The following is a 25,284-nucleotide window of genomic DNA, read 5'->3' on the forward strand; positions in this document are numbered from 1 at the left end:
TTTTTTTTTTTTCCATTATAAAACTGATGAACAGAATCCAGAACCAAATAAGAATACGGCTAAACAGATTGAGCCTCCACGTCTAACTTTACACACGCTGTTCTGGTCAGATGTGTACATACGCTTGATACCAACATGGGTTTTTGTCATGCTTGTAAGCTGGGGGTCAACAAGTGAGCCGTTTGGGTTACATGACTGAATCCTGGACAAAACTGCACGTTTAAGCAGAATAACGGTCTCAATCAAACATCAGAAATGGTTTTGAAAGAATAATCAATGCTAATGAATCCCAAAGCTCAATCCTACTGAACTAGTTATTAAAAGCGAATTGAACTACGGCTGAAAGTTGCACCTATACCAGCAAACCAAACGATGTAAATGACGTCTACCAACTGTAAACAAGGTGCAACTACCTAAGGAGTCATTAGGAGTCAGTGAAGCCAAAAATCTAATTGACATACATGCCTATGCTGTGTATGTAAACTTATGACTAGAACTATAAATGGGCATTTGAAATTATTTATGGCATGTCTATTAACTGGATAGATTATCAATGACCGCTGTAGTAGACGTTTCAGGCTTTCCTTCGGCTTTAATTCAACTTTAGTCATTAGTTAAAAATCCAACCAACATAATGAATGTATGACTGACAGTAGCATAAAGGTCAGGACTCAAATAAGATCATAATCCAGAAAGGTTACCTTTGCATCATCCTTTGACTACATCTCCGTCCTGTAAACAAACGGGTGTTCAGTAGAATTTTTAAGACATTTCTTTTTATCAATTAAGTCTGTGGCCTCTCATTAAGGAAAGTCAATCTTTTTCTTTTTGGCATTGTTTTAATTTGCATGTTTTATCTGCGTGTGTGTGGTTTTATTTTCCCGGGATGCTCCAAAATTACAAAAACAAAACAACATACAGGGTTTATCCCACTGAGTGCGAGAGTAGGCCACATATATGCCTGACCTGTGCCTCAATGTCTTAGAAAGCTGGAACCTTTTTAGAAATTTTGCCAAGGGAGGGGGGAAGCAACCAGAGCAATTTCTTGTCTTTTTTGGTAATAGCTTACAAATGGTTAGGGATTTCTAAAAGCATGTGGGGTAAAGGCTGTAGAGTTTTAACAATAGGCCTAACTGACCTAATTAACTATCGAAATCTAAAAGCATCTACTGTATATGCAAACGTTTTCTGGAAATGACATAACACAGTAGAGAAACAATCATTATCAAACCAAATATAGTAACAGTCAAGAGTTTATTGGTCATGACAAAAAAAAGTTAAATAAATTGGTAAATCTAAGAGAGTAATGCATGTGAAATATATATTTGATACGCAATAGTTTACTAATTTAAACAATATATAGAAAAAATGTCTCCATATCATCAGCCCGATCCAAATCATTACTCCTCTGTGTACGCCTCACACATTTTAAATGTCAACTTTTACAAACTAAACCGATGTTCTCTAGAAAAAATAAAAGACTTCTCCTGTCAAGATGTATTATTCAGGGTATAGATGGATGTCCATCAATATTCACGCACATTTATACAAATTACAGTAAGAGCAGATTATTAGTTATTTAGGTGCAGATTTTGCGAGATTCTTTATGCACTGAAATGTGTGCATTTAACGTTATGTTGTGACCAAATGGGCCGAACATTTCTGTGGGCTTATATATACCAGAGAACAATATATTTAAATACAAACAACCAAAACCAGACGTCGTGAACAAATCTATTCGTTTTATTTTGTTTAAAAACCACAGACTGTTTATATCGGTACACATCATTTCACGTGAAACTGAAACTGAACAGATCAGAAAAGAATTGGACTTGTTAAAGAGTAACAGCACACAGAGCAAGGCAGTCATATATCAGAATCAGAATATATATTGTGCATATTCAACCAATAATATTTCCCCCTAATGCTAAATGTATTCTGTCATATACCAGCTAAAAACCTGCATTTCACTATTAATTTAGTTGATCGAGTCACTCCTCCTTTGAAGAAGGAGGAGGTGGTTCTGTGGAGATAAGGTAACAGACTTTTAAACCGAGGACGCAGCGGGACATGAAGGCCATCTGGATAGAGCGTTTTCATTGGATGAACAACAAAGTGTTTTTCTGGCGGCTTTTTCCCGGTTGGATGAATGAAGAGTAAAGGCAGGGAGAGTTTGAGGTTCAGATCCACCAGAAGTTGGCCCTGGAGATGGAGAGATGGTTCAATAAATGAAGAACTTGGCTTTGTAAAGGGGATGATAGATGAGAAAAAAGCAGGACTGGATTGAGTAGAGCAGGGAGGATGAGAGGTGACATATTGGATTCAATTAGGGGTCTAATAAAAGTGTCATTCTTCCTCGTGAGCCAACAGTTTAAAAACTATAACTCAAGATGACGGTGACAATGAAAGAGGAATTCTGAAACAATCTGGTCCTGTGATTGTCCAAAGTTAAAAGGTATTTATTATCATCTACAAATGTAATTCTCATGAGATTATGCCCAGAACTTTTTTTTTTGCTGATGACAACTGCACAGTCAAAAGACGGTACACCCTCATTAAATCCTAGGGTTTTACATATCAGGGCATAATACAAGGATGCTATCTTTAACAGGTTCTACATGTATAAATGGATAGACTGTGCACCTTCTTCTCATTACGTTTGTATGCGTAATGAAGGGTTATAATCCAAATGTCAAAGGACAGGAAGGAGAAAAGAAACCAGATCTTTTAAATTATAATCTAGAACCAGCAGTTTTAAATTACATTTGTGCAATGAATCAACGCGTATTACAGGTTATTCGCAAGGAGTCTTTAAACACACGTGAGAAAAAAAGGCCCGCTATCATAAATTTATTTAAAAAAAAAACATCAGATCCTTTGTACCTGACAGGGGTTCAGTAGTTGATCATCCTCTTGATTGCTTCAAAGCACTTCCACTTGTCTGGGATGTAGAAGGGCTCAAAGATGTGAGGGAAGGGGGTGTCGTAACCACAGACCCTAGCAATAGGAGCCTCCAGGTTAAGGAAGCACTCCTCCTGTAAAGGGAAAACAAAACCAGCTGCTGTTACTTCAAAACAACAAACCAAACTGATCTAATCCAACAGTTTTAAGTCATTAAATCAATACATGGGGTGACTGGTTGGAATTGGTTTGTCAGAGCAAATTAAAAAAAGAGAAGACAAGACCATAACTTTGATTTACATAATACATACCAAAATGGCTTTGACATTGCAGATAATTGAATGCAGACACATGCCTGCACACGCGGTTCAGATACTGTGAGTGAAAGCTGAACACAACCATAAAATCCTAACCCAGTAGTCTGGAACAGATGATGGTTGTGCTGGAAGCTTTGGCTTAGACTCGAAAGTTGCAGCTTGGCACCAGAAGGGGGGTGACAACAAAATTAAAACATTGAAATTTGCTGTTTTATATCTAACGGTACCATTTCATTTAGGGTTTATACAATTTGTGGAACTTAAATAAATGTAATCCAGAAGCACACAGTCCATCAGTTTTTACATGGATCTAATTACATTTGACTAAACCGAAGATTTTTTTCATTGGATCTTTTTCCAACAAGCTTGTTGTTGGGAATGGGAGAAAGAGAGCGTTAACCACCTGTACCACAGCCTCTGGCTTGTTTTATTAATTTGGGGACTTTCACAATAATTACCATCAATCTTGGATTTTTCGGGGGAGCAATCTTTCACAACTGTCAATCTCTGCAACTATAGACACTTTGTTTAACTTTGCTACACTATCAACATGACGCAAGACACTTTAAATCTGGGCAACATTAGCAGAGTGTCTGTTTAAAAGTTAAGACATTTTTTTTCTGATCAAAAGCAAGGCTCCTCAAAGTGGGACAATATGCAGGCAGTTTGGCTAAAGTTCAAAACAAACCATGACACGTGGCTCCGTATGAACTGTTTGACCTCTTTCCAAGGATACCAGCAGAACCCTGTAAATAGGACAAACCCCCTGATGAATTGGCTAAACATACTTGGAAATAAACTGAAAAACGTTCCGATAAAACTGAGCTCCAAGTAGTTTGAAGGATCCAGAAAAAAAAGCATGCTTGAGACTGACAACATCATAAACTCAAGCATCCATGAAATAGCAAACTACAAATCCACAAAGCGGCTGCTATGCTGTTGACATTTGATTAGGCAAGATATTTATATTCAAAGCCATTTGTTTCTGATGAAATAGGATATTCAGACTTAATGAAGTGAATATTTGGTCTTTTAATTCTTAAAAAAAAGAAAAATAAACAAGAGCGAAACAAACTTGGGTCTTTCTTTTTCATTTCTTTTAAATTGCTCTTGAACTACTGGCACTCATGGCAACACAATACAATACAGTGTGTGAGTCATTCCTTAATTCAGGGGTCGCCAGAGATAAAGACATGGCGGTTTTTTAACGCCAAACGCACATATAGCCCGCTACACCACAGACAGACCATTCACAATACAATTACAATCATTTTATTGGAAATTTGTGTGAAAATTACACTTATGGCGCCCATTTGAATTGACCATTGAACTTCATAAGAGCTGCACACAGCCTAAAGTAGGACACTTGTTGGCACTATTGCCTTTTCACCATAATGGACCGTACGTTGGAAGCTAATCTTTAACAGAGCACCAACATCGACCGGCTTGACCACATACTTTTAAGTATCACTTATCTTGATCACAGTTGTTCTACGTATATTTGTAAAACACACCTGTACCTGTTACGTCGTACAGGTGTGGGCGAACCAAAATTGCTGTACCTAACATTTTCTTTATGAATACGCATATCGTTACACACCTCTAAGGAACTGACATTAGTTATTGACGATAAGAGGTGGCATTCCACTGTGTGTAGGTGAGAGTCAGACATGTTTAATTTCCCTTTAAGTTATTTTATTTCCCTATGGGATAAATAAAGTATGTTTGAATTTGAACACCAAACTCAATAGGAGTTTAGTCTTTTAGTGAAATGAAATCCAGTGCCATGTTTTAACTTTCTATGTGTAGGCCTATGTTTTGTTATAAATATTCCTTACCCAAATCAGGTTGCCAATATTTCAAAATCCTAATTGTTTTTAATCTATTTATATACACTAATGAGATTCATATGCTTATTTTACTATTTAAGCGAGTAAACTGTTTTATGGCAGGTAAAGATAAAGTTAACTACAATACAGCTATATCTAAAAATAAAATGAGAATATCATAAAAAGTTACGTATTTTTTCTCACTCAGAAACAGGGGAGTATAGTCCAACTACTCTGTCCTCCTGACAGAGACAGATAGCTCGCTCTCTTAGGTGTACGTGAAGGGGTAAAGTGATATTACACACTTGGGAAGAATTTTTGGTCTTATAATCCAGTGCGCCCTATATTTTTATATATATATATATATATATATATATATATATATATATATATATATATATATATATATATATATATATATATATATATATATATATATAATTAGAAACTCAGCTAATTATGCCAAAATGCCCGCAAAGGAGCTTCTAAATGGTCTCTCAGTTTTGGTCAGTAGGTTAAATCATGCTGAAGATTGCTGACTTGACATCTTCCACATGGGGGGAAGGCCAGACAAGTTCATTGCTAAAGAAGCTGGTGGTTTGTAACCAAGCACATTCATAGAAAGTTGGGTGGAAGAAAAAAGTTTGATAGTAGAAGTAGCACCAATTCAATACTTGTTGGGAAGAAATATTTAACTTTTTCCCAATATTCAAATTTTTTTATATGTACTGTATGATCTCAAGCTACACAGAACCATGAAATCTAAAATTGGTGGCTTCAACACCATATCCAGCCCCAGAAGGTGGTCTGTATTGGTTCTGACTCTAATACTGGATCTGACTTGTCTAGAAAAAAATGCAGTGACATACAACAGCAGAGCTGATAATATAGTTGGTGTAATTTGTAAAGACTATAACTGAGCTAATATAAAACTTGTGATCTTTGTCCCCCTGAAGGGCTCTATGAGACTTTTTATCCTATTTCATCTCATTTAATTTTGGCTTGCAAGATGCTTTGCCCGAATACTGGACACTCAGTTTTTCCAGGACATATGTATTTACTCTGTTCAGTTTTAATGAACATAGAAAAAGTAGTTCAACAAACCCTCTTCTGTTTACTGCCGTTTTAACCACCGTTGTGGAGTGAGGAACATGTTCATGTGCTGAGAAATCTCTGTGGCCTTGGGGTTTGTGAATGGTTTTCAAAGAATTAAATTGAATGGATGGAAAATATCCATGAATTTTGAACAAAACATGGTGGTAAAGCTAAAGTTTATTTGTGCAGACGTATTTTGTGAATGCTGACAATTCTCTGGATTTAACACATTTTTAGAAATAAAACTAAAGTGTTTTCAAGCTCATGAATCTGATTTAATTAAACAACCTAAGATAGTCTTACGGGAAGTGTTCTTTTGGACAAACCTTAATCTAATCTCCATGGACTCAACACACTTTGCCAGCTGTGAATACCTGTGCACTTTAACCGTTTTTTAAACTTGCTGGACTGTAAAATTTTGTCATGCTGAGTCTTATTTAACAAAATCAAAAGCTTTCGGTACATTAGCTTGAGTTCAGACTTCACTGGAGTATCTTGATTTCATAAACTAGTCATTTAAGAGCATGAATGGGTTTTTGTGCTGGGTTGGGTTTGTTTGGGGAATTTCAGCAGAAAGCAAAAGAAAAAATAAGTTGGTCTAAGGTGTTGCTGAGACACCTTATGTCCAACCTAGAAGATGAGAAGTCAACAACCCTTTCTCTGCAAGCAGACAAACAGTCAGACTGTAGTACGGACTCTGCTCTTTAGTCTGGATGAGATCTGTAATCTCCTCTAAATAAATTTACTGGAAGTGGGAGGAAAATACAGTAGTCTGACTGTCTGCCACCAAAACTGGACAAGGAACGGCCACACAACTCAGATTTCATTCAAATCATTGTTTAGCTTTGGGGAAGTGCATCATTATATGTAATATAGTTAAATGTCAGAATAAAAATATGCTAACATGGGGGCAGCAAAACGTTTGTGTCCTCCAGTGGCAGAGGGTTTTTAAAAATACTTTCCAGCGTGGGCAAGGATTTGCAATGATCATATTGTGTTTGATTGTCAGAAACACCCGCAGAATGGGGGGTTTAAGTTAGACAGAAGCAGCAAGGTTGAAATATCCACTTCTATATGAATCTATGTGGCTTAACTTCAGCTTAGAATTGACAGAAACTGGTAGTAGGTAGCATGTTTGTTACTTCTGAATATTATATAGCCTAAACACCACTTATCCTAATTAGTTGTTTATGCAAAACCTACGGTAAGGGTAACTGGTACAACATATTATTTTCTTTTTTAAACAATTAAAGCTCCAGATTTGTGTTCAGGAAGTCCATCCCAGGAAAATAACCAAGAAACGATTAATTAATACAAGATAATAGTCAGGAATTCAAACGTTTCATTGGGGCTAGAACGTGGTTTTAAATGTTATTAAATATTTAAAATTGTTACTTCTAGAAACAGTCCAATCGCTAAAAAAAAAAAAAAAAAAAAAAAAAAAAAAAACATTCAGGTGTTTTCTTGTAATAATTAAATGTCTTTTTGATGTCTGGAAAAGGAGCAGTTTCAAAAATCTCCCAAATATTACGTCACAATCGGCTGGCACTGCCCTTTACCTAGCAAACCCAGCCGAGTCCAGCGACATACAAAATCTTAACACTTTTTATATTACATATTACAATGAAGTTTTAATTATTATTGGAATGAATCATACACAACTTAACAATGGCATTACATGCCGAAAAATTTGCACATAATTCCCATACACCTAACTACAGCTGAAAAGACTAAAACTAAAGGTTAGCATGAGGCTAATTTGCATTGAAAATCCAATAGGGACGCTAGCGCTATTTAGTGCCCTATTTTCTTTCTCAGATTATTACAACCTAAAACAATGATAATGCCTCCTAGAAGTACCTTACACAAACCAACACTTTATAAAAATAACACTCACAGCCTGATGTTTCTAGGCAGTTGAGAAAATATAACAGGATAGTTTAACAGAAATGTGGCTTTCAACGTAGCTCTAAAACTCTCTCTAAGGCATGCCTGTAGGAACAGGTTACTTATTTACCATTTAGAAAGTTGTTGGTTGCACAGGAGGCTTCACTCCTTCAGCTTCTAGGTCTAACCAAGGGTCAAAGATGTGGTACTGTTGTGCACCTGTTTGCCCATTTTTCACTTTTATAAAGTGTGAATGTAAACATTAAGTTGGAGGGCATGGCCAGCTACAGTTTATTTGCATAAAAGTGACAGAGACCTAAAAACAGCTAATTTCACAGGAGCTCAAAATAGGTGGAACTGGGGTGGTGAAAACGTATTATTTGAGAGTGACTTTGTGTGATGAACATGTTTTGTATACCCCATAGACCTATCCTAAAAGAAGCATAATAGGTCAACTTTAAAGCATGTTTTTCTGGTTGATTCAGAGCCTTAATGGGGTATTTAGTGCAGTTAGTCTCCATGTTTCACCTGCAGATGTGCCTCACGGCTAATGTCATAAAAAAGGTCAGAAAGTCAGACTGCTTGGTATGACTGAAATTCTATTTTGACCCGACAGATAATCATGCATGGACTTGTGTTGGTTTTTACAAGTATAGTCTTTGGGCTTTTCTTTGACGTAAACAAAATGCTTCCATGATACACCCCTATACCCAGAGCATCACACTTGTAACCAATTACTTATCTGTAACAAAATTTGTTTTCGAAAGGGACTTAAACATCCCCTGAAGAGAACTACAGGTTGAGGAACCACAACAACTTTTCCAGTGAGGCACAAAGCCTGAGGCTCACAATCTGACTCTGATTTAGAAGACTTTATGGAAGAAGATGTTGAGTTCTTCACCCTCACCACCTACTGAGTTACAATGCAGTCGTTAGTCTTTGAACCCACTGCTAGTGCATTATTAAAACTCATGATGACATGAATTCTGGATTGTGTTAGCGTCAATAAGATTGGGGCAATGGAAAGCCCAAGTACTGCGACAACAAAGATAGTCCAAGGAATCTTCCTCAACCCAGCCTGACCCTAGCAAAAACTGAAACAGAGGTGTTATCAGTTAGAGAGGAGAGTTGTCACTGTTCCCAATGCTACTATACAAGATCAGCTCTGCCTGTCAAAGAGAAAAGGTGTTGTTTTTTCTTTATATTGTAATTATATCATTAGAAGTTTTAGGTATTTTTGATAAAAGTTTGGTTTCATTTAGGGAGATGTGAGTGCCTTTCAGTTCACTGGGCATGCACAAGTGAAAAATAAAGCCTTGCTGTCAAGTGTAGAGTTATGAGCACAAGCCAGCAGCAACAATATTTGGGTCTGAAAATGGTAAAAAAGTGCATTTCAACTCAGCGCCTGCATTCTTCAAAGGTCGATTATGTCACAACAGCACGACAAATGCTGACCCAATTTGAAAGCCCCTCCAAATGTATCTTTTAGCTAAGCCCAACATATTAAGCAAAAGAAGGAAGCACCTGATGCATCCATTGTGGCCAAACATATCCCTTAATGTCCTACTGTCTGTGCTTGTCAATTGTCAACCAAACTCTCTCTGCTGACAGTTAAGTGCAGGCAGTAGACTTTAAGTCAAATGTAGTTCAAAGTACTCCCAAAGTTAAATATTACAGGTGTTATGGACAAATGGGTGTTTAATGGGGGCACATCAGGATGATTTATTTTATTTATTTGTTTTGTTTGGGGGGGGGGGGGGGTGAGGGGTGTCACCAAAAGGCATATGTGAGGACAAACAGTAGTAGTCATAAGCTATTATATTTGATAGTCCATCAAAACAGCAACAATACCGTCTAAATGAAAGAGTACTTTTTTCTTAACATTAATAAACTCAAGGTCATCAAAGTCCTCTTATCTGTGACCAGTGGTCCTCAAATATTTTCTGTTGGAGCCCCCCACCCCCCTTTTAAAGAATGAAAGAGCCCCCCCCCCCCCCCCCCTCCACCACACGCCTCAACAAAATGGATCAGAAAGGTAACTTAAGTTTTATCTCTTAATGCAATGAAACTGTCGCTCTGAAAATGAACAAGAATCACTTTTACATTTTATAACAGTAAATCCATTCTATAACAACGATTTCTAACAAGTAGAAATTTTCAACATTGCCACATTTTATAAACTATATGATATTAACCACAGTCTAATTAAAGACAAATGACTGTTAAATTAAGTTTTATACTTTCAGGGGTTTATTAATATGACTCAACAAATTTTCATAGCTACCAATGCAGTGAAGCTGTTGTGCTATGAATATAAACCAGTTCTGGTTGTACTAATTGTTTATTGCACAGTGATTTCAAGTAAGTCATCAATATTCAGTATTTGAGAACACTCAAACAAATTCAAACTACAAATTTAGACCTTCACAGTAAATCATATGAGCACATAACCAAAGTTATATTGTGAAAGCAGTTGTCTCAACATTCAGGAAGAAGGTTTGGTCCTTACAGCCGCCATTAGCTACCATTACTTTATTAATTTGCTGTTGAATGTTAATGCGATACTAGTATCAATATGTTGCATGACTACACAGTCGTGAAATTCAGTTAACATCTAAAAATGTTTTTAATACCAGCAATCCAATTTTAGATTGGATCAAATCGAAAATCAATTCTAAAGCTTGAGAATCGGAATCGAACTGATTCTTGAAGTTTTAATCGATACCCAGCCCTATCAATCGTTATTAATAAAAATATATATAAAACAAATAAAAAGCACTAATAAAATGTGTATTATGTATATACAAGAATGTCTTGGATTTTATTTAAGGATGAAATAATACACTTAGATAAATATCTGGATAACAGATCAGTGTTATCTAAATAAGGCTTAGCTTCTCACTGTCTGCACGGGGGGGGGGGGGGGTGTGTTGACAGAAGAGGAGGATAGGGGAGACGCAACTGTCCGATCTGCTCAAAAGTTTGCCTCAAGGAGTTAAAATTTAGGGCTTTATGAGTATGTTTTTTTTGTAGAGATAAAACTTAGTAGTTTTCAGTGCAGGTTTCCCCCCTGAAAATGGTCTAATCCTGGCAGTAGATGTCGTTGGGTTCAGGGAAGCTGCAAGCACAACAATGGAGCAGGGGTGGGGTGTGCGCGTCGAGCTAATAACAGCTAGCGTGTTAGCTATTTAGACGGGGAGGTTTTCTCCCAGACGGGAACTTTAATGACCGTTTTATGTCGCCCTCAAACATTGATGGATTTAAAATAGACAACATTTAGCCTGGTGGTGGAGGGGGTGGGGGGGGCGAGTAAAGCCTGGCAGCCCGCCAGGCTTATAATACACTGGGGGAAACCCTGCAGTGTCTGTGACCCTGTGATAAAAAACTAATGTCAGATCATTGTGCTAGATTAACAGCCAGCCTCGGGTAAAATGGGAGAAGGCCTTGTTGAATCCGCAGATCTAATTTAGGTTATTAAAAACAGCTCGCCTGTCTGTGTATGATTAAGAAAGCTGAAGTGCCCTCTTTCTTTTCTTTTTTTCCTTCAGGTATGGTTTGTAAATAGTACAAATATATTTCAATTTGACCCACTGTTCATGGTGGTAATTAATATTAATGTAATGGCTCTTCATTTACCTTTTCCCTCTGCACTTCCTCAGTCAAATTCTTCTCGTTTCTCCTCATCCCCCCATGGTCGATCAGCGAACAGCAGTCTGTTCACGTCACATTTCCGCCCTACCCAGTTCTGGCTGTTCCATCTCTTGAGCAGGTACAAAAACTAGTCCAAAAAACTAGTCGTAGAAGCTCTACTTAGAACCTGTTTATGATCTAAGACCTCAACATGCAACTATTTGGAACTTTTTCTCCGGTCTTAAAGTAATTAAATAGCACTATTACATTGTGTTTCACGGATCTTTCTCCAACACGGTCATTTCCAAACTTTGTGAAGAGACATGATAAACATGTTGCAAAAACACCTCAAATATGGCATTTGCATTTCAGTCAGTAGAACCTGTGTGGATAGTTTGTGACATCACCAGTATCGCTTTTGACAGACCAACAAAAAGTTTAAAACATTTTTTTGACAACAAAAAAACTGTCTCTTCTCTTTGGTGCTGACAGCTTATACCTTCAAAGTAAAAGCTCCAAAAGTACCATAATACACAGGGTTCGCTTTAGCTTCTCAGCAATCATATTGGCTCAACTACCTGCCTCCAACCCCAGGAGGGTATGTCTTACAATTTGAAAACCAAAGCTCTGGGAGGCTATTTGAATTTTATTAGAAAGTGGAACTTTTATGGGCAAAACCAAGGCCAATTAACAAGACCAGTACCCCTTTGAAGGTCACTTTTTACCCCTGGGAGCTTCAGATGCCAATAAAATTTCCTCTTCTTAACTCAAGCATACTCACACACTCCACCAGAGATGCAGTGAAACTCAGACACCAGGCACTCACCTGTACAGTAGAGCTGATTTCAGCAGCAAATCCTCCTGTCACGGGTGCCTCATGACTGATGAGCAAACGTCCAGTTTTCACCACCGACTGAAAGCAAGCGAGACATAAATGAGTGGAAATTTGTCACTGAACTCTCTACCTAAGAGGAAAACTTCATCTTCTCATCACCCCTTTAAGGCAAAGGGAGGATTGCAAATAAAATGTAGGGGTATCAGTGGATCTTAAGCTCAATTGGCCAAGACCGGTGACCGACCTGTCGAAAACGTAAACATCCCAATCTTTTTCCAGTCAGTGGAAGCAAGAGCTATCAGGTCATACTGACAATAACACTCTTTAGCGTAGACACTCGTACTGACTGAAGATGACTCCAGGTTTGCCATTATCAGTATTGAACTGTATTCTCTACAACATCTCAAAAACGTCTACTGTGTTTTTCACACTGTAACAAAGCAAGAATAAGCAAGACGTTCAACAGATAACAGTGAGGCTGAATGTACTAGTAAAACAAAGCTGCATTGTTTTATCCTTTTGAGGATTTAACTTCTGTCTCTCATCAACTATGCTGGAGTGGGAAAGGCTGGCAGCTGTTGATAAATCCCAGAGTCAAGGTAAGTGTACTGGGTTGCATAGTGGCACAGTGGGACGTATTGCTGCCATGCAGCAAGAAGGTCCTGGGGTTCTGGGATCAAGTCCTACCCTTACCCTGGGTCTTTCTGCATGGAGTTTGCATGGAGTGTTCTCCCTGTGCATGCGTGGGTTCTCCCCGGGTACTCCGGCTTCCTCCCACAGTCCAAAAAACATGACTGTTAGGTTAATTGGCTTCTTTAAATTCTCCTTAAATGTGTGTGAATGGTTGTTTGTCCTGTTTGTCTCTGTGTATGCCTGCGATAGACTGACGACCTGTCCAGGGTGTACCCCGCCTCTCACCCATTGACAGCTGGAGATAGGCACAATCATCCCTCGCGACCCCTCAAGGTATAGGCGTGTTAGAAAATGTATGGACGGAAGGTAAGGGTACTAATATTTGATGTTATAGTCAATCTATGAAAAGTTTGGATCACCTAAAATTAATATTGGCGGGCTAAATATGTAGAAAACTAGAGGCAAAATCATCAACAAAATCCTTATTGGCATATTTCTAATTAGAAGTTGATAGAAAACGACTTCAAACATACAATTCTACTCACAAACGTATCTGTTGGGTTATGACTGTAAGAGATTGCCGGTAGAAGTGTCCATTGCCACTCTTAAGCCAGTACATGGATGTTAACGTGTAGTAGTTGTTCAAACGCTTCTGTCTGGCATACAATATCTGCCAACTTTGACTGCAGGCAGAAACTGAACATGACACAACATGATGAGCTGAACGGCTGATTTAAGCTGGTACGCAGAGCCAACTGGACAATCATGGACATAAGAGGTCTCCACCTCCCAGGCATTTGTATATGGGTTTTCTGTAACCTGACATTACAGCAGAGGGATGCCTCCGCCCCACCCGTTATCTACCACAGCATAAAACCAATACTATACTATAATCTTATCCAGTGGCCACTGGTCCAGACCAAAGCTATGTCTGTTCTCTGCAGCTTCAGCAAACTTTTTCTCTCCTCTATCCTGCTGGACTAGCTCAATTTATTTTAGCGATAAACTGTTCAGACGGCTTTAAAACAACACAATATTACCATGACGATCGTAACATGGTGTTCTATTCAGTGAATCACAAAACCCAGTGAGATTTAAGGGGAAACTTGAAACGAGTGCAGACGAGCAAAATCTTTGGATCAAGTGTATTTTATACTGAAATGAGAACTTAAACGATACAAATCCAATTAAAACTCAGCTGGGTCACCACTGCGTGCTTCTCCGTCCCCCGAAGCCACATACCAAACCAAACTGCTATTGTAACTAAATAACCTGCTGAAAGTAGGTGTCATATATGGAAATGGAAATTAAGTGACTTCCACACACACACACACAGGCATCCCGGGGCTTCGTCCTGACGCTAAACTGGCACATGGTTTTACTGCTGAGGTCACCAGTTTGGCTGTGAAGCTTTAAACAACTGTCTGTAACGGTGCCACTATCACTCACTTGATCGAGAGAGTTGAAGAGTCAGCACTGGGTTACTAACGCCAACATCCTTAGCACACAACACTGAACCAATAATTTGGGGGTATTTAGAGGAGCAGAAAGATTATTGATAGTAAAACTAACAATCAAACTCAATACCCTGCCAAGGGTATTGAGTAAGCAACTCATCCCAATATGAGGTGAATGAGTTCGGCCAAATACACTGATTATATGACACCGTCTTCAGGAATGTGAAAGTTAATAACAGTGGAAGACAATAACAACAAACGACAATCTGCGCAGTGAAGAGGAATCAAGCGGGGAGCTGAGAGCTGGGCGATGTCTTGATATGACATGTTGCTGTGAAGTTTGCCTCAGCTCCATGACTCATACGGGTCAGGTGCATAAACAGAGCTGCTTTCCAATCTCCTACTCCACCCAAATGATGAACCCGATCCTCAGCTTAGACAAATTTGTGCACAAAAGCTGTTGACATCGAGTTTACACTGAGACACGATCTTTGCCTTGATTTCCCCGTTGGTTCACCCCCTGAGGGGACACCCATCACTGCTGCAGCAGGGGTGCATTCTTTACATGCTTTAAACACAATAGATGATCTGCCGTTTCCATAATGCAAAGTTTCAAACGCTGAGACCCAGTAAGGCATAAACTATTTATACCCCAGCAGATATATACAGTCAGAATGCAGCAACCTTTTTGCCCATTTCATCCATCTTTTACACAAAGTGGACTGCAGCACCTTTCTGTTAATAAAAACAGTATACATGTGGGTCATCTATTTACCGGCTTCTACTAAACCCTAACCAAAAACAACATGACATGTTTATTAAAACCATTCTGGATCAGAAGACGTTGCTATCGCCACATTTTGGGATTGGACCACAATCCAAAAGAACCCCATATTAAATCTCAACCTACATTTTCCTGTCTCGTCGTATTTAATCCCCCTTCTCCTTGCATTCAAATTCAATTTCAAGACACACAGACGGAGGCTTTTGTTTCTACATCTGACAGCAGACTGTGACAAAACCTCAGCACGGTAATTGTGTGCTTTAACCCAGCCTTTAACCTAGCTGCTTCCGGTCACTGGATGTGCTTGCAGGAGACAAAAATGCTCCAGGATCACACATCCAAAAATGTGATCCCGTTTCTCCCCCTAAATCACAGAGTCCTGTTATTTGCCTATGACAGGCACCTTTCATGACAAAACAAAGCCAAAGCTGAGGTAAAGCTAAGACTTTTGTGACTGCTATGGAGCCATAGAACATACATGTTTAGTTTATTATTCATATTTAGTGTAAGGAGATAAGTTAGAAGAGATTAGAAGAGGGGAGATATTAAATGCTTTTAGTGAGGGAATATAGTGATTCTTCTGACATAACCTTGGGGAGATATGCCTGCAAAGAGCATCATTTTTGTTATAGTTAAACCAGGGACGTGTGCCTGATCGGTTCATAACCAAGTGGCTTACGTTCAGCCATCTAAGGAGTTCTCTGTGAAAATGCCTGTGAAAAACTATATCTGGTTTACAGGAACAAAAAAACAGAACAAAAATCAAACGTCCATATGAATAGAGTCTGAAGGCGGATACTTTAGCATATTTTGCTTTTGAAGTGTATAAAAGCCATTTTCAATCTTTGCAAACACTGTCAAGCTTCTGAGAAAAAACAACTATCTCTAAACGAGCCAGCCTATAAATGGGTAAACTTATCATTTTACAAGAAGAGTTTTCCCAGACAATAATTATATGATAAAACAAGGATACACACCCTGAGCCTTGGCTGATTTAAGTGCCAGCAAGGAAGCTGTGGCTGGGCAGATAAGCCAGCCAAGTTACACACAGGACTTCAGCTTAATAGCAACGTGAAGAGCCAGTTAAAGCCTTTTTTAATTGGAAAATACTTTAATGTTAATTCATCTCAAAAATAGTCTTGTTGAAACATCCTGCTCTTTGCGCCCTGCTCTGGCTCAGAGTCAAATCCTGGACTCCTGGCTGGTGGCAGCCGATGGTAGTTAGGCAGGGCGACAGCTCTGGTGGCCACAGCTTTACTACTCATTGTACTGCAGGGCTGTCATTTGATGCCGGAGTCGTTCCACTGGCTGCAGAAGAAATGTCATGTTTACTGCCGTTCCCATACACACCCAAACCTAATGAGCAGCGTGGAGCTCTGCTGCTGCTCTCTTGGATCCGTCTCCTCTTCCATACGGCTCCTTCCCGCTGGGATCCGTCTCATCCCTGTCACCCCATTTTTTCCTCCTGGCCCCTGTGTGAATCGCTGACTTCCATCGATTCAAACCACTTGGTTTTTATGGAGCCCGTTTTCCCAGCCGCGACACTCATCTCATCATGTGGCCTCACCACTCGGGGGTTGGCCTGGCATGGCCTCACAGCATAAGGTCAGCACCATCACTCTACCTCAGCATTTAAAGTCAGTGTCTCTCCATAATGTTATGACCGATGAGTGGCCCCCACAGAGACATCAGAACACACACATCACACATGGGATGATGAACAGTTGCTTGCAAAAGTATTCGCACTCCTTGATGTTTTGAGGTTTATTTTTTTTCACGTTCCAAACCCAAACTGCAGTGAATTTCATTAGGAATTTATGGTACAGACCAACACATAGAGCTTCATTGGGAAGTGGAAAGGACTGTAAAATGTTTGCATTTAGATTCAGAAATGGGCTGAGTAATTTTAAAACAGATTACACAGGGCAGCATTGTAATAGAAAAACATTAAATTGTGGTATTGCTGAATATTGCAATATAAATGATACACATTTTAATTCACCCATATTTTCTTAATACATCTTTTTTTCCAGTCATCACAAAACACTTCATTATACTCCCCCAGCTTTAGCCTCTAGGTATTTTCCTCTGTATCTATTTCCTTCCATCTCCCCGTTTATTCTGATCAGCTTCCTTTTCCCTGCTGAAAAAGGGGATCCCAACACCATAATGATGCCAGAACTGAATTTTATGGTGCAAATAACACATTTAGGGGGAGGGGGGGGATCAGTAATGTTCGTTCCCTGCCACACGCAGCATTTGTCTCATCTGACAACAGCTACATTTGCTGTGTCGCCAACTGCTTATTGTAGCAAACTGCAAATGGGATTTATGGCTTTCTTCTAGCCATCTTCCGTAAAGACCAGGTCAGGGGAGTGCACGACCAACAGTTGTTCAGCCAAGAGATTGTAGGTTTGCACTTGCACCATATTCTTTCCCTTTTCCGATGATGGATGCAACAGTGCTCTATGAGGTGCTCATAACACGGAAAATGGTTGCATAACCGTACCCTGCTTTATCTCTGACCTGCATAATAAATTTTTTGGTCTAATATTCTCCAATTTTTCTCTCAGGTTTTCAAAGAATAGATGTATTTATACTGAGATTTAACCCTATTAACTAGTTAGGCGACTTGGGTAACTGGCTGCACTAGATTTTATTTGGGTGTATCAGAGTAAAAGAGACTAAATACATGCGAAATAAAAAATGTATTTGGGGGGAAAAAAGGCATTGTTCACTTTTTGCTTAACTGCTGTCACTCAAAATCCCTGTAAATGCATTAATGTTCATGGTTGTAAAATGAGAACCTGTGGAAAAAGTTTAAGGGGTATAAATATTTCTGTAGGGTGCTGTATATACGAAACGAAGCGGTCTAACAATCATCCTTCGTGTTGTGTTGTCACAGATTGGTAACTACCTTTAAATAAAAGCTGTACAGAAAACAGTTTATAAAAACACTATGTGGAAAGGTAAACTGGGGTGTGGTTTGACAGCGGCGGGGTCACATAATTTGCCATCAAAGCTTTCAAAACATGCACAAAAATCTTTCCAGAGAAGCTGCTGGCACTTATTCTTTTGGGTCTGTATTGGTACAATGCTAAACTCATTCAGAACAACCCCAGAATAGCGGTGACGAAGAAGGAAAAACAAAGTCTGCTGTGTGTTATAAGAAGCTTGTACTGTACGTTTCTACACATGAGCACAGAAGAGACAGCTAAGGACTCTCGGCCTTCCCAAATAACGTCCCTCTTCTTCCCTCAGGCCGTCCATCAAAACATGACAGTAACAGAATGTTTAGTTCAGCGCCGCCACGGAGGAGTCGTCCTTGCCGCTGGATCCGCTTGGCTCTGTTTGCCTTCCGTCGGCCCTGTAATTGCGCGGCCACAGCAGCGCCCTAACTCATGTGCCACTGTGCGTCCTCCGTGACAAATGAGAGCCAGGATGATGCGCGACGACTTGCTGGGCCCCTGAAAGTGGCCCTTTGCGCATAGTGGGAGAGCAGCGACTGTGTGGCCAACGTGCTGAGGGAGCAGGCATAGCAGGGAGGAATCAAAGTCTGTTCTTTATGAGCCATGTGAAACCTTCCTGTCTCACAACAGAAAGGGAAGCAAGAGGTAGTTTGGGTCTGGGAAAGCAAAAAGTAAAAAAGAAAAAAAAAAGAAAGACTAGAACAGCTTTAGCACTGGGCAGCAGGACATCAGGAGAACTCCGCCAGAAATAATAAACCTGCCATAAAGATCCACACTCACCACCTTACTGCATCACTGAGAGTCCATCAGTGAGCACACATGTATGGGAAAGTGAATCGCCAACTTGATGACAGCCCTCAGCGAGCACCTCACAGGCTACACAGGCAGATTGCACGGCAGTAAAAATCATGAAACAAATTTAACGGCTTCATAAAGTCATGGAAGACAATACAGGGTGGGTTTCTTCAGATGTAACTGTCTTCTAAGGAGGTTTTCTTTCTCGACGGGAGAACTTGCATAAATGGATATTGTACAGCCTTTGAATGAAACAGACTGGAATTGTTCTTTTATTTTCAGGACAAGCCTGCAGCGCAGTAGTTCCCAGCGTTTTTTCCCCTTTGGAGCCCAGACATGTGCCCTAGCACAGATGCACGCACAACTGTATGCGCACAAATGGATATGGAGGCATTCCTTAAATCTAAGCGAGATCCTACAAAATAAGCCACTTCGTTGTTTCCCACATCAGTTATAGGGGCACATGCCAGGATGTAGCAGCTGGTACAGGCTTTTTTATTATTATTTGTTACCAGATTCATTTTTCCAAAATGCTGAATGAGAGAATGACCTGAAATCTGTTAAACTAAGCTCATCTGTTAAAATCCAACATTTTTGTCATCACCCTCCTATAACTTTTTTTTTTGACTCACTCTAAAATCTGGTAATTCAATCACTTCTGATTTTCTTGGATGTCTTTATTGGGAAACTCCTTTTGATAGGCAGATTCCATATAAATGTCTGTAAAATTAGAGAATGTTTCATAATTAACTATAATCTGATTGTAATCTTACTGGAGATACTAGTAATATTACTTAACCTGCCTGTCATTTATTTGAAAGAGATGGATAGATGCTGCCAGTCTGTGTACCAAATGAAAATGTGCAGCCCAAATGACTATTTCTGCTTGTTGGCATTGCTTAACTTAGGGATTTCTGACTAAAATCAATGGGTTAACCATTATGTGAAACAATGTTTATGGCAATGTGGCAATATTTATTATTTTGAGACATTTTAATTCCATTAACATATACTGTATGAAAAAAGACGTGTATAAAACAGCATTTGCAAATCGATAAATGCCAGTCTCTTTGGCATTTTGCCCTCCTCTCCAGTCTGGGCTGTCCAGCGCCTCCCTGCTTAGGTATCACTGATGTGGGGTCTAATTTATAAAGCTGACATTAACTTTGTGGGATTTTTTTATTTTTTTATAGAATTCTACATGGAAATTATGTATGATATACGAGGAAAGTGGACAGTGGGGAGAAGCTGCACTGTCAACTGCAGAGGGAGCAACTTGGCTGTCGAAGCTGACCGACGGAGAACACCTGGAATGCAGCGTGTTTAACTTAACAGATCTGCAGGAAGATGTTACACCATTGTTTTCTCCCGCTAATGTTCACCCCATGGAAAGCAGGATAGATTGCTTAGCTAAAAGCGCGCGCCAATAAGTGACTGCTGTGTTTGGTTTTTCAACGTTTTGAAATCAATGTCCCTGAATCCACACTGCGGTTGGTCTGCTGCGAAACCAACAAACTAGAAACTATCGTAGGCAACACGACTCATCGACATCAGTAGGTGGGGACAAAACGCTTCCCGTTTTTGGCTTTTATGAATATGAAGTGACAATAAACTCCCTTTTCATTTACAATACATTTGTCTGAGTTTTTAAAAAACAACAAATCCATCTTAGTTTTTATTCACGTTGATGGAGACTTGGTACTTTTCATAAATTTTACTGAACACTACTTCATTTAAATTAGATGAAATATAAAAAGTAACCATACAAAAACACCCCATTACCATTGTGACAAGTTCGACAGGTTACTTAAATATTTCGTAGTAATCTGCACATTTACAGCTCTTACATTCATTAACAAGTTATATTTTGTGGCATTTATCTTAAGAGTAAAAAACGTACTGGCACATCAATTTAAAAGGTTACCCAGAAGGCCATTACAGAACAAACATATTCCTATGTATGTGCAGTTTAGAAATTAATCCTTAGACAAAAGCAATCTAAAGGTGCTGCCATAATACAGAAGTATTCAATGAATAGTCAATTAAGGCCATACTACAGCAGGCATTTAAACAACACAGAGAAGTTACAGAAATGAACCAGAAACGGGACGAGCCAAAAGCTGACTAATGTTTTAGAACTGTTCTGGTCTGTTTTACTGCCGTCTCCTTTAATCCTTCATCAAAAAATGTCCTCTGTGCCAGTGGAATAAAAATAATCCCACCCTGGAGCCCAGGTAGATAGATACCAATAAATTATAACATTATGACCACAGAAAACAATGCTCATATTTTAAAATGCAATATTCGAGTGAAGCAAAACTGCATGTTGGAGATTTATCATCAGTTTTGCTCCTAAACAGTTCAGTGGCTTGATCCCTATGCAGGCCCCCCACGACCTCAACTATAATAAAGGACATGGTGCAGGTAGATGACTGGATGGAATATTTATTCAACAGATGTGAAATGTTTAAAGGCAAAATACTTCGTAATTGCAAAATAAATTCTGATCTCCAAAAAAAACAAAAAAAAACATAAAAGGCTTTAAGACTCATGAAAAATTATTTTTTTCTGTTTGGTTTCCATTTATATAACTAGCTCTGATTTATAGCTGACTTTTATGGAAAAAATATGTGGAAAACACTTGGGCAAGCCATCATCTGGTGGCGTGTAGAATCCAAGTAGACCTCCTGAATGTCTGTCTGTCCTTGTGACTTCAGACCTTCTGTGTTTTCCATTCGGTTGGGTTATCAGCCTACAGGCTGACCTCAATGATCTCAATCTGCAGACACCTCAGGCCAAGGCTCCTCATCAAAACCATTTCTCCGTTGGAAACACAAGAACGTGATAACCTGGCCATCAGGAATTACAGTGTGTCCGATTTAAAGTGCTGTTTGCTTTTAGAAATGGGGCTACAAATCTAAAGCTTTCATAATTATTACAGAGATTATCAGGCACCAATGTCGCACTAGGCCAGAACGTAAGAGCAGACGGAACATGGAGCACAAATTGTGTAATTCCCCTGCCTTGTTTATGTTTTTTTGCACCTACTGTCGACCCTGGGATAATTACCTTCATGTTTTTGATAGTATGTTGTATACTATGCCTGTGGTGACATACCAGCTGAACTACAGCCAATATCCACAATTTGTCATCCCAGTTAGTTTTGCGCAGGAGTTTTTATTGCTCCGTTTAGTAGAGCCGCCAAATTTAAAGGCCACGGTTTACCAATGAGAGAACCTGTGAAGAATTTAAGAAATCTCCAGTGCCTAGCTGTGGTATGTGAGCCGAAGCCACTGCCAAGATGAGGAATGGAAAAACCATCAGCTAAAGAGACACACAAGTGGGGAGACTGCAGAGGACAAGTGGAAAGATTTCTATTCAACATTTCTGCGCTCCACAATGAGGCTTCTTGCGCCTTTTTATTACACAGAAACAGGATAAACAGCTAAAATAAAGTGCTGTTCTTCCTGAAGGTTACTTTTCTGTGTGCCATCACAGCACACTTTGAGGGATGCCCAGAGAGAGAGAGAGAGAGAGAGAGAGTCAGAAGCTGAATCTGTGAATTAGTGAGTCATTTTCCACTGATATAACTACTGAAAAGCTCGCTGTACTCGTGACAGCTTAATGACACACACGGGCTAACAAATACCATACAAACCCTGCTCCCCCAACCCCACAAGGTCCTGCTAGCTGTGCCCTTGGGGCATGATGTTAACATTGTAATTACAGACTTGTGATGAATAAATAAGAACTTTGGGTCCAAACCTCTGGCCCCTGTGTCTGTCTCATTATTTTCCACTTTGATTGTTTCCAGTCTGCTTGCATGTGCAACAGCAGGCCAAAGATATTAAGGGTGTTGCGGTGAGCCAAGGAGCAGATATTGGCCCTAGACCCCACAGCTGAAAGGGAAGCAGAGGCATGAGTCCGATGTGCCTTTGAGCAAATCATCGGCCAGCAACCTGCGCCATCTGCAACTCGCTTTCAGGCCACAGAGTCAGATAGGGTTAGCCTCTGCCTTCAGTGGAGCTGGGTGTCAAACCTGGCCACTGAGGACACAAGTAATTCAGCCGTGAAAAACGCTTTCTCAACGATAACACAACAGACTCCCATCATTGAGGTGGAAAAAAATGACAACTTATGCTGAATATAATCACGCAAGGGAGACTGAATTTAGAGCTACTTTATTGGCTTTCAATTCTGCTGGTGGGGAATGTTGTAAAAGAAAGTATTTAAAGACAATCTGGGCTAAAACTGTTATTTGGGTTAAGCTGTCTGACTCAAAGGACTCACTAAATACGGCCTTAGTAACAGACCAATTAGGAATAATACATTTTGTTTAGTTCACATAAGTGGCATGTTTAGGGTACGTTTTGGCTTGCTCGACTTTTGTCTTGAAGCTGATATCAGGTTTTTTTTTACTGTACTGATCTGAACTGGTGTTTTGCAATGTAACTGGACTATAATTAAACATGTGCATTGTAAAAATGTCTAAACTGTTTTTGTTGCTTATCAGAACATCAAAATGGATATGAGATATTCTAAGGATTTAGATTTGTACCTGAAATAAACCTACCAAGTAAAAACGACAGACTTGGTTGAAAAGGCACTAATATGATCAATTAATAATTATTTGAGAATTTCTAGAAATAGGCTCCTGCTTACTTTCTGCCTTTTTTAACTTTCATATACAAGCTACAACATTAGGAGTACTGCAAGTGGCATGATCAGTAGCCTGTGAGCCATGATGTGAAAAACACATTTGCTCTAACATTTATCCTTTGTATTTTCGGATCAAGAAAATGGATACTTTGATTTTTTCCTTTACAAATAGAGCCTAAATTATACTGGTCAGTAGTATCTCACTGGTTGACTGGAAATATGACACAAAGATGAAACTATTATTTTCTTCAACAGCAACGGCAACCTGGGTTCTCCTAACACCTGAGCAGTGTTACAGACTAATGGAGTCCATGCCACGCCGCATTGCTGCAGTGATCCAGGGAAAAGGAGCCCCAACTAAGTATTGAGTGCTGTACATGCTCATACTTTTCAGTTGACCAACATTTCTGGAAATCCTTTTTTGAATATAAAGTAATATTCAAATTTTCCAAAATACAGAATTTGGGATTTTCATTACTTGTCAGTTGTAATCATCAAAATTACAAGAAATAAACACTTGAAATATATCAGTCTGTGTGCAATGAATGAATAGAATATACAAGTCTCACTTTTGAATGGATTCACTGAAGAAAAAAAAAAAGATCTACTTTGTCATGACATTCTAATTATATGTCCAGCACGGTAGAAACAAGTGTTCCCTATAAACACACTACTATTTCTCTAACAAACCGGTGTGTGGCCTTGGCCCACCACCTGGAGGTCACCTGTTGGTAGCCATAATTAGCTGCTCTATCATAATAGGCTCGACACAAATTTCCAAATGGAAAAAATATGCAAAAGAAAAGGTTAGATCATCATTTCTACTCAAAGTTTCATGGAAATGAAACAAGCGTAGGAGGATGCAAGTGCTGTTGGAATAAGGTCACGTCAAATTACTTCAAATGAAAAGTGATTCCTTTGAGTTGACATCATGACTTTTTACAATTTGATAGAAGTGAAGAGTTTCCATATCTTTCCTTGGAAGGAGAGAAGCGTCTACAGCTGGGGAGCAGAACTGGACATGCTTCAAGAGTGGATGTCAGCATCATTAGTGCAGTCACAGTATAAGAAAACGCAGCCAATAGGCAAATAGAAAGAACCTGCTTTTCTTAGTAAACATCCTTCAGCATACCAGCATTTGGTATTTGACCAGAGAAAAAAAGTTATAGCGTCTTGGGCATATATTGGCATGTTTGATGAAGGATGGGTAGGAAGCCAATATAAAAGTAGCTTTTTTGCAGTAACATTCTATGTAATCAGAGTACATTTATTCAATTTTCAACAACTCATTTTTCTAAATGAAATTTCACAACTTCAATAAAAGAAATGTAACTGAACTCATGTTAATATTGCCAGTTTCCATAACAACCACTAAAGTGCCATCTACAAACCAATTGGTTGTGTGGGGTTTATGCCATGAAAGGCCTTTACTTCCCTACCAACACATGTAGAGTTTAGTGGGATCTACTGGGACTGAAACTGGAGCCATGACC

The 25,284-nt window shown here is 39.2% G+C and overlaps 1 protein-coding gene across 1 annotated transcript in view; it reads right to left on the bottom strand.

Annotated features, from left to right (window-relative positions):
- Nucleotides 1–1,722: 1,722 nt before the first annotated feature.
- Nucleotides 1,723–25,284, bottom strand: part of bckdhb (branched chain keto acid dehydrogenase E1 subunit beta) — a 60,201-nt gene continuing 36,639 nt past the window's right edge. The window contains exons 9-11 of the mRNA XM_012872970.3: nt 12,486–12,572; nt 2,884–3,035; nt 1,723–2,202 (exon numbers count right to left, since the gene is read on the bottom strand). Coding sequence (XP_012728424.2) covers nt 2,895–3,035; nt 12,486–12,572 — 228 coding nt within the window. The 3' untranslated portion in view covers nt 1,723–2,202; nt 2,884–2,894. The remainder of the gene's footprint in view (nt 2,203–2,883; nt 3,036–12,485; nt 12,573–25,284) is intronic.

The sequence above is a fragment of the Fundulus heteroclitus genome, chromosome 3, assembly GCF_011125445.2.
Source record: "Fundulus heteroclitus isolate FHET01 chromosome 3, MU-UCD_Fhet_4.1, whole genome shotgun sequence".
Taxonomy (NCBI): Eukaryota; Metazoa; Chordata; class Actinopteri; order Cyprinodontiformes; family Fundulidae; genus Fundulus; species Fundulus heteroclitus.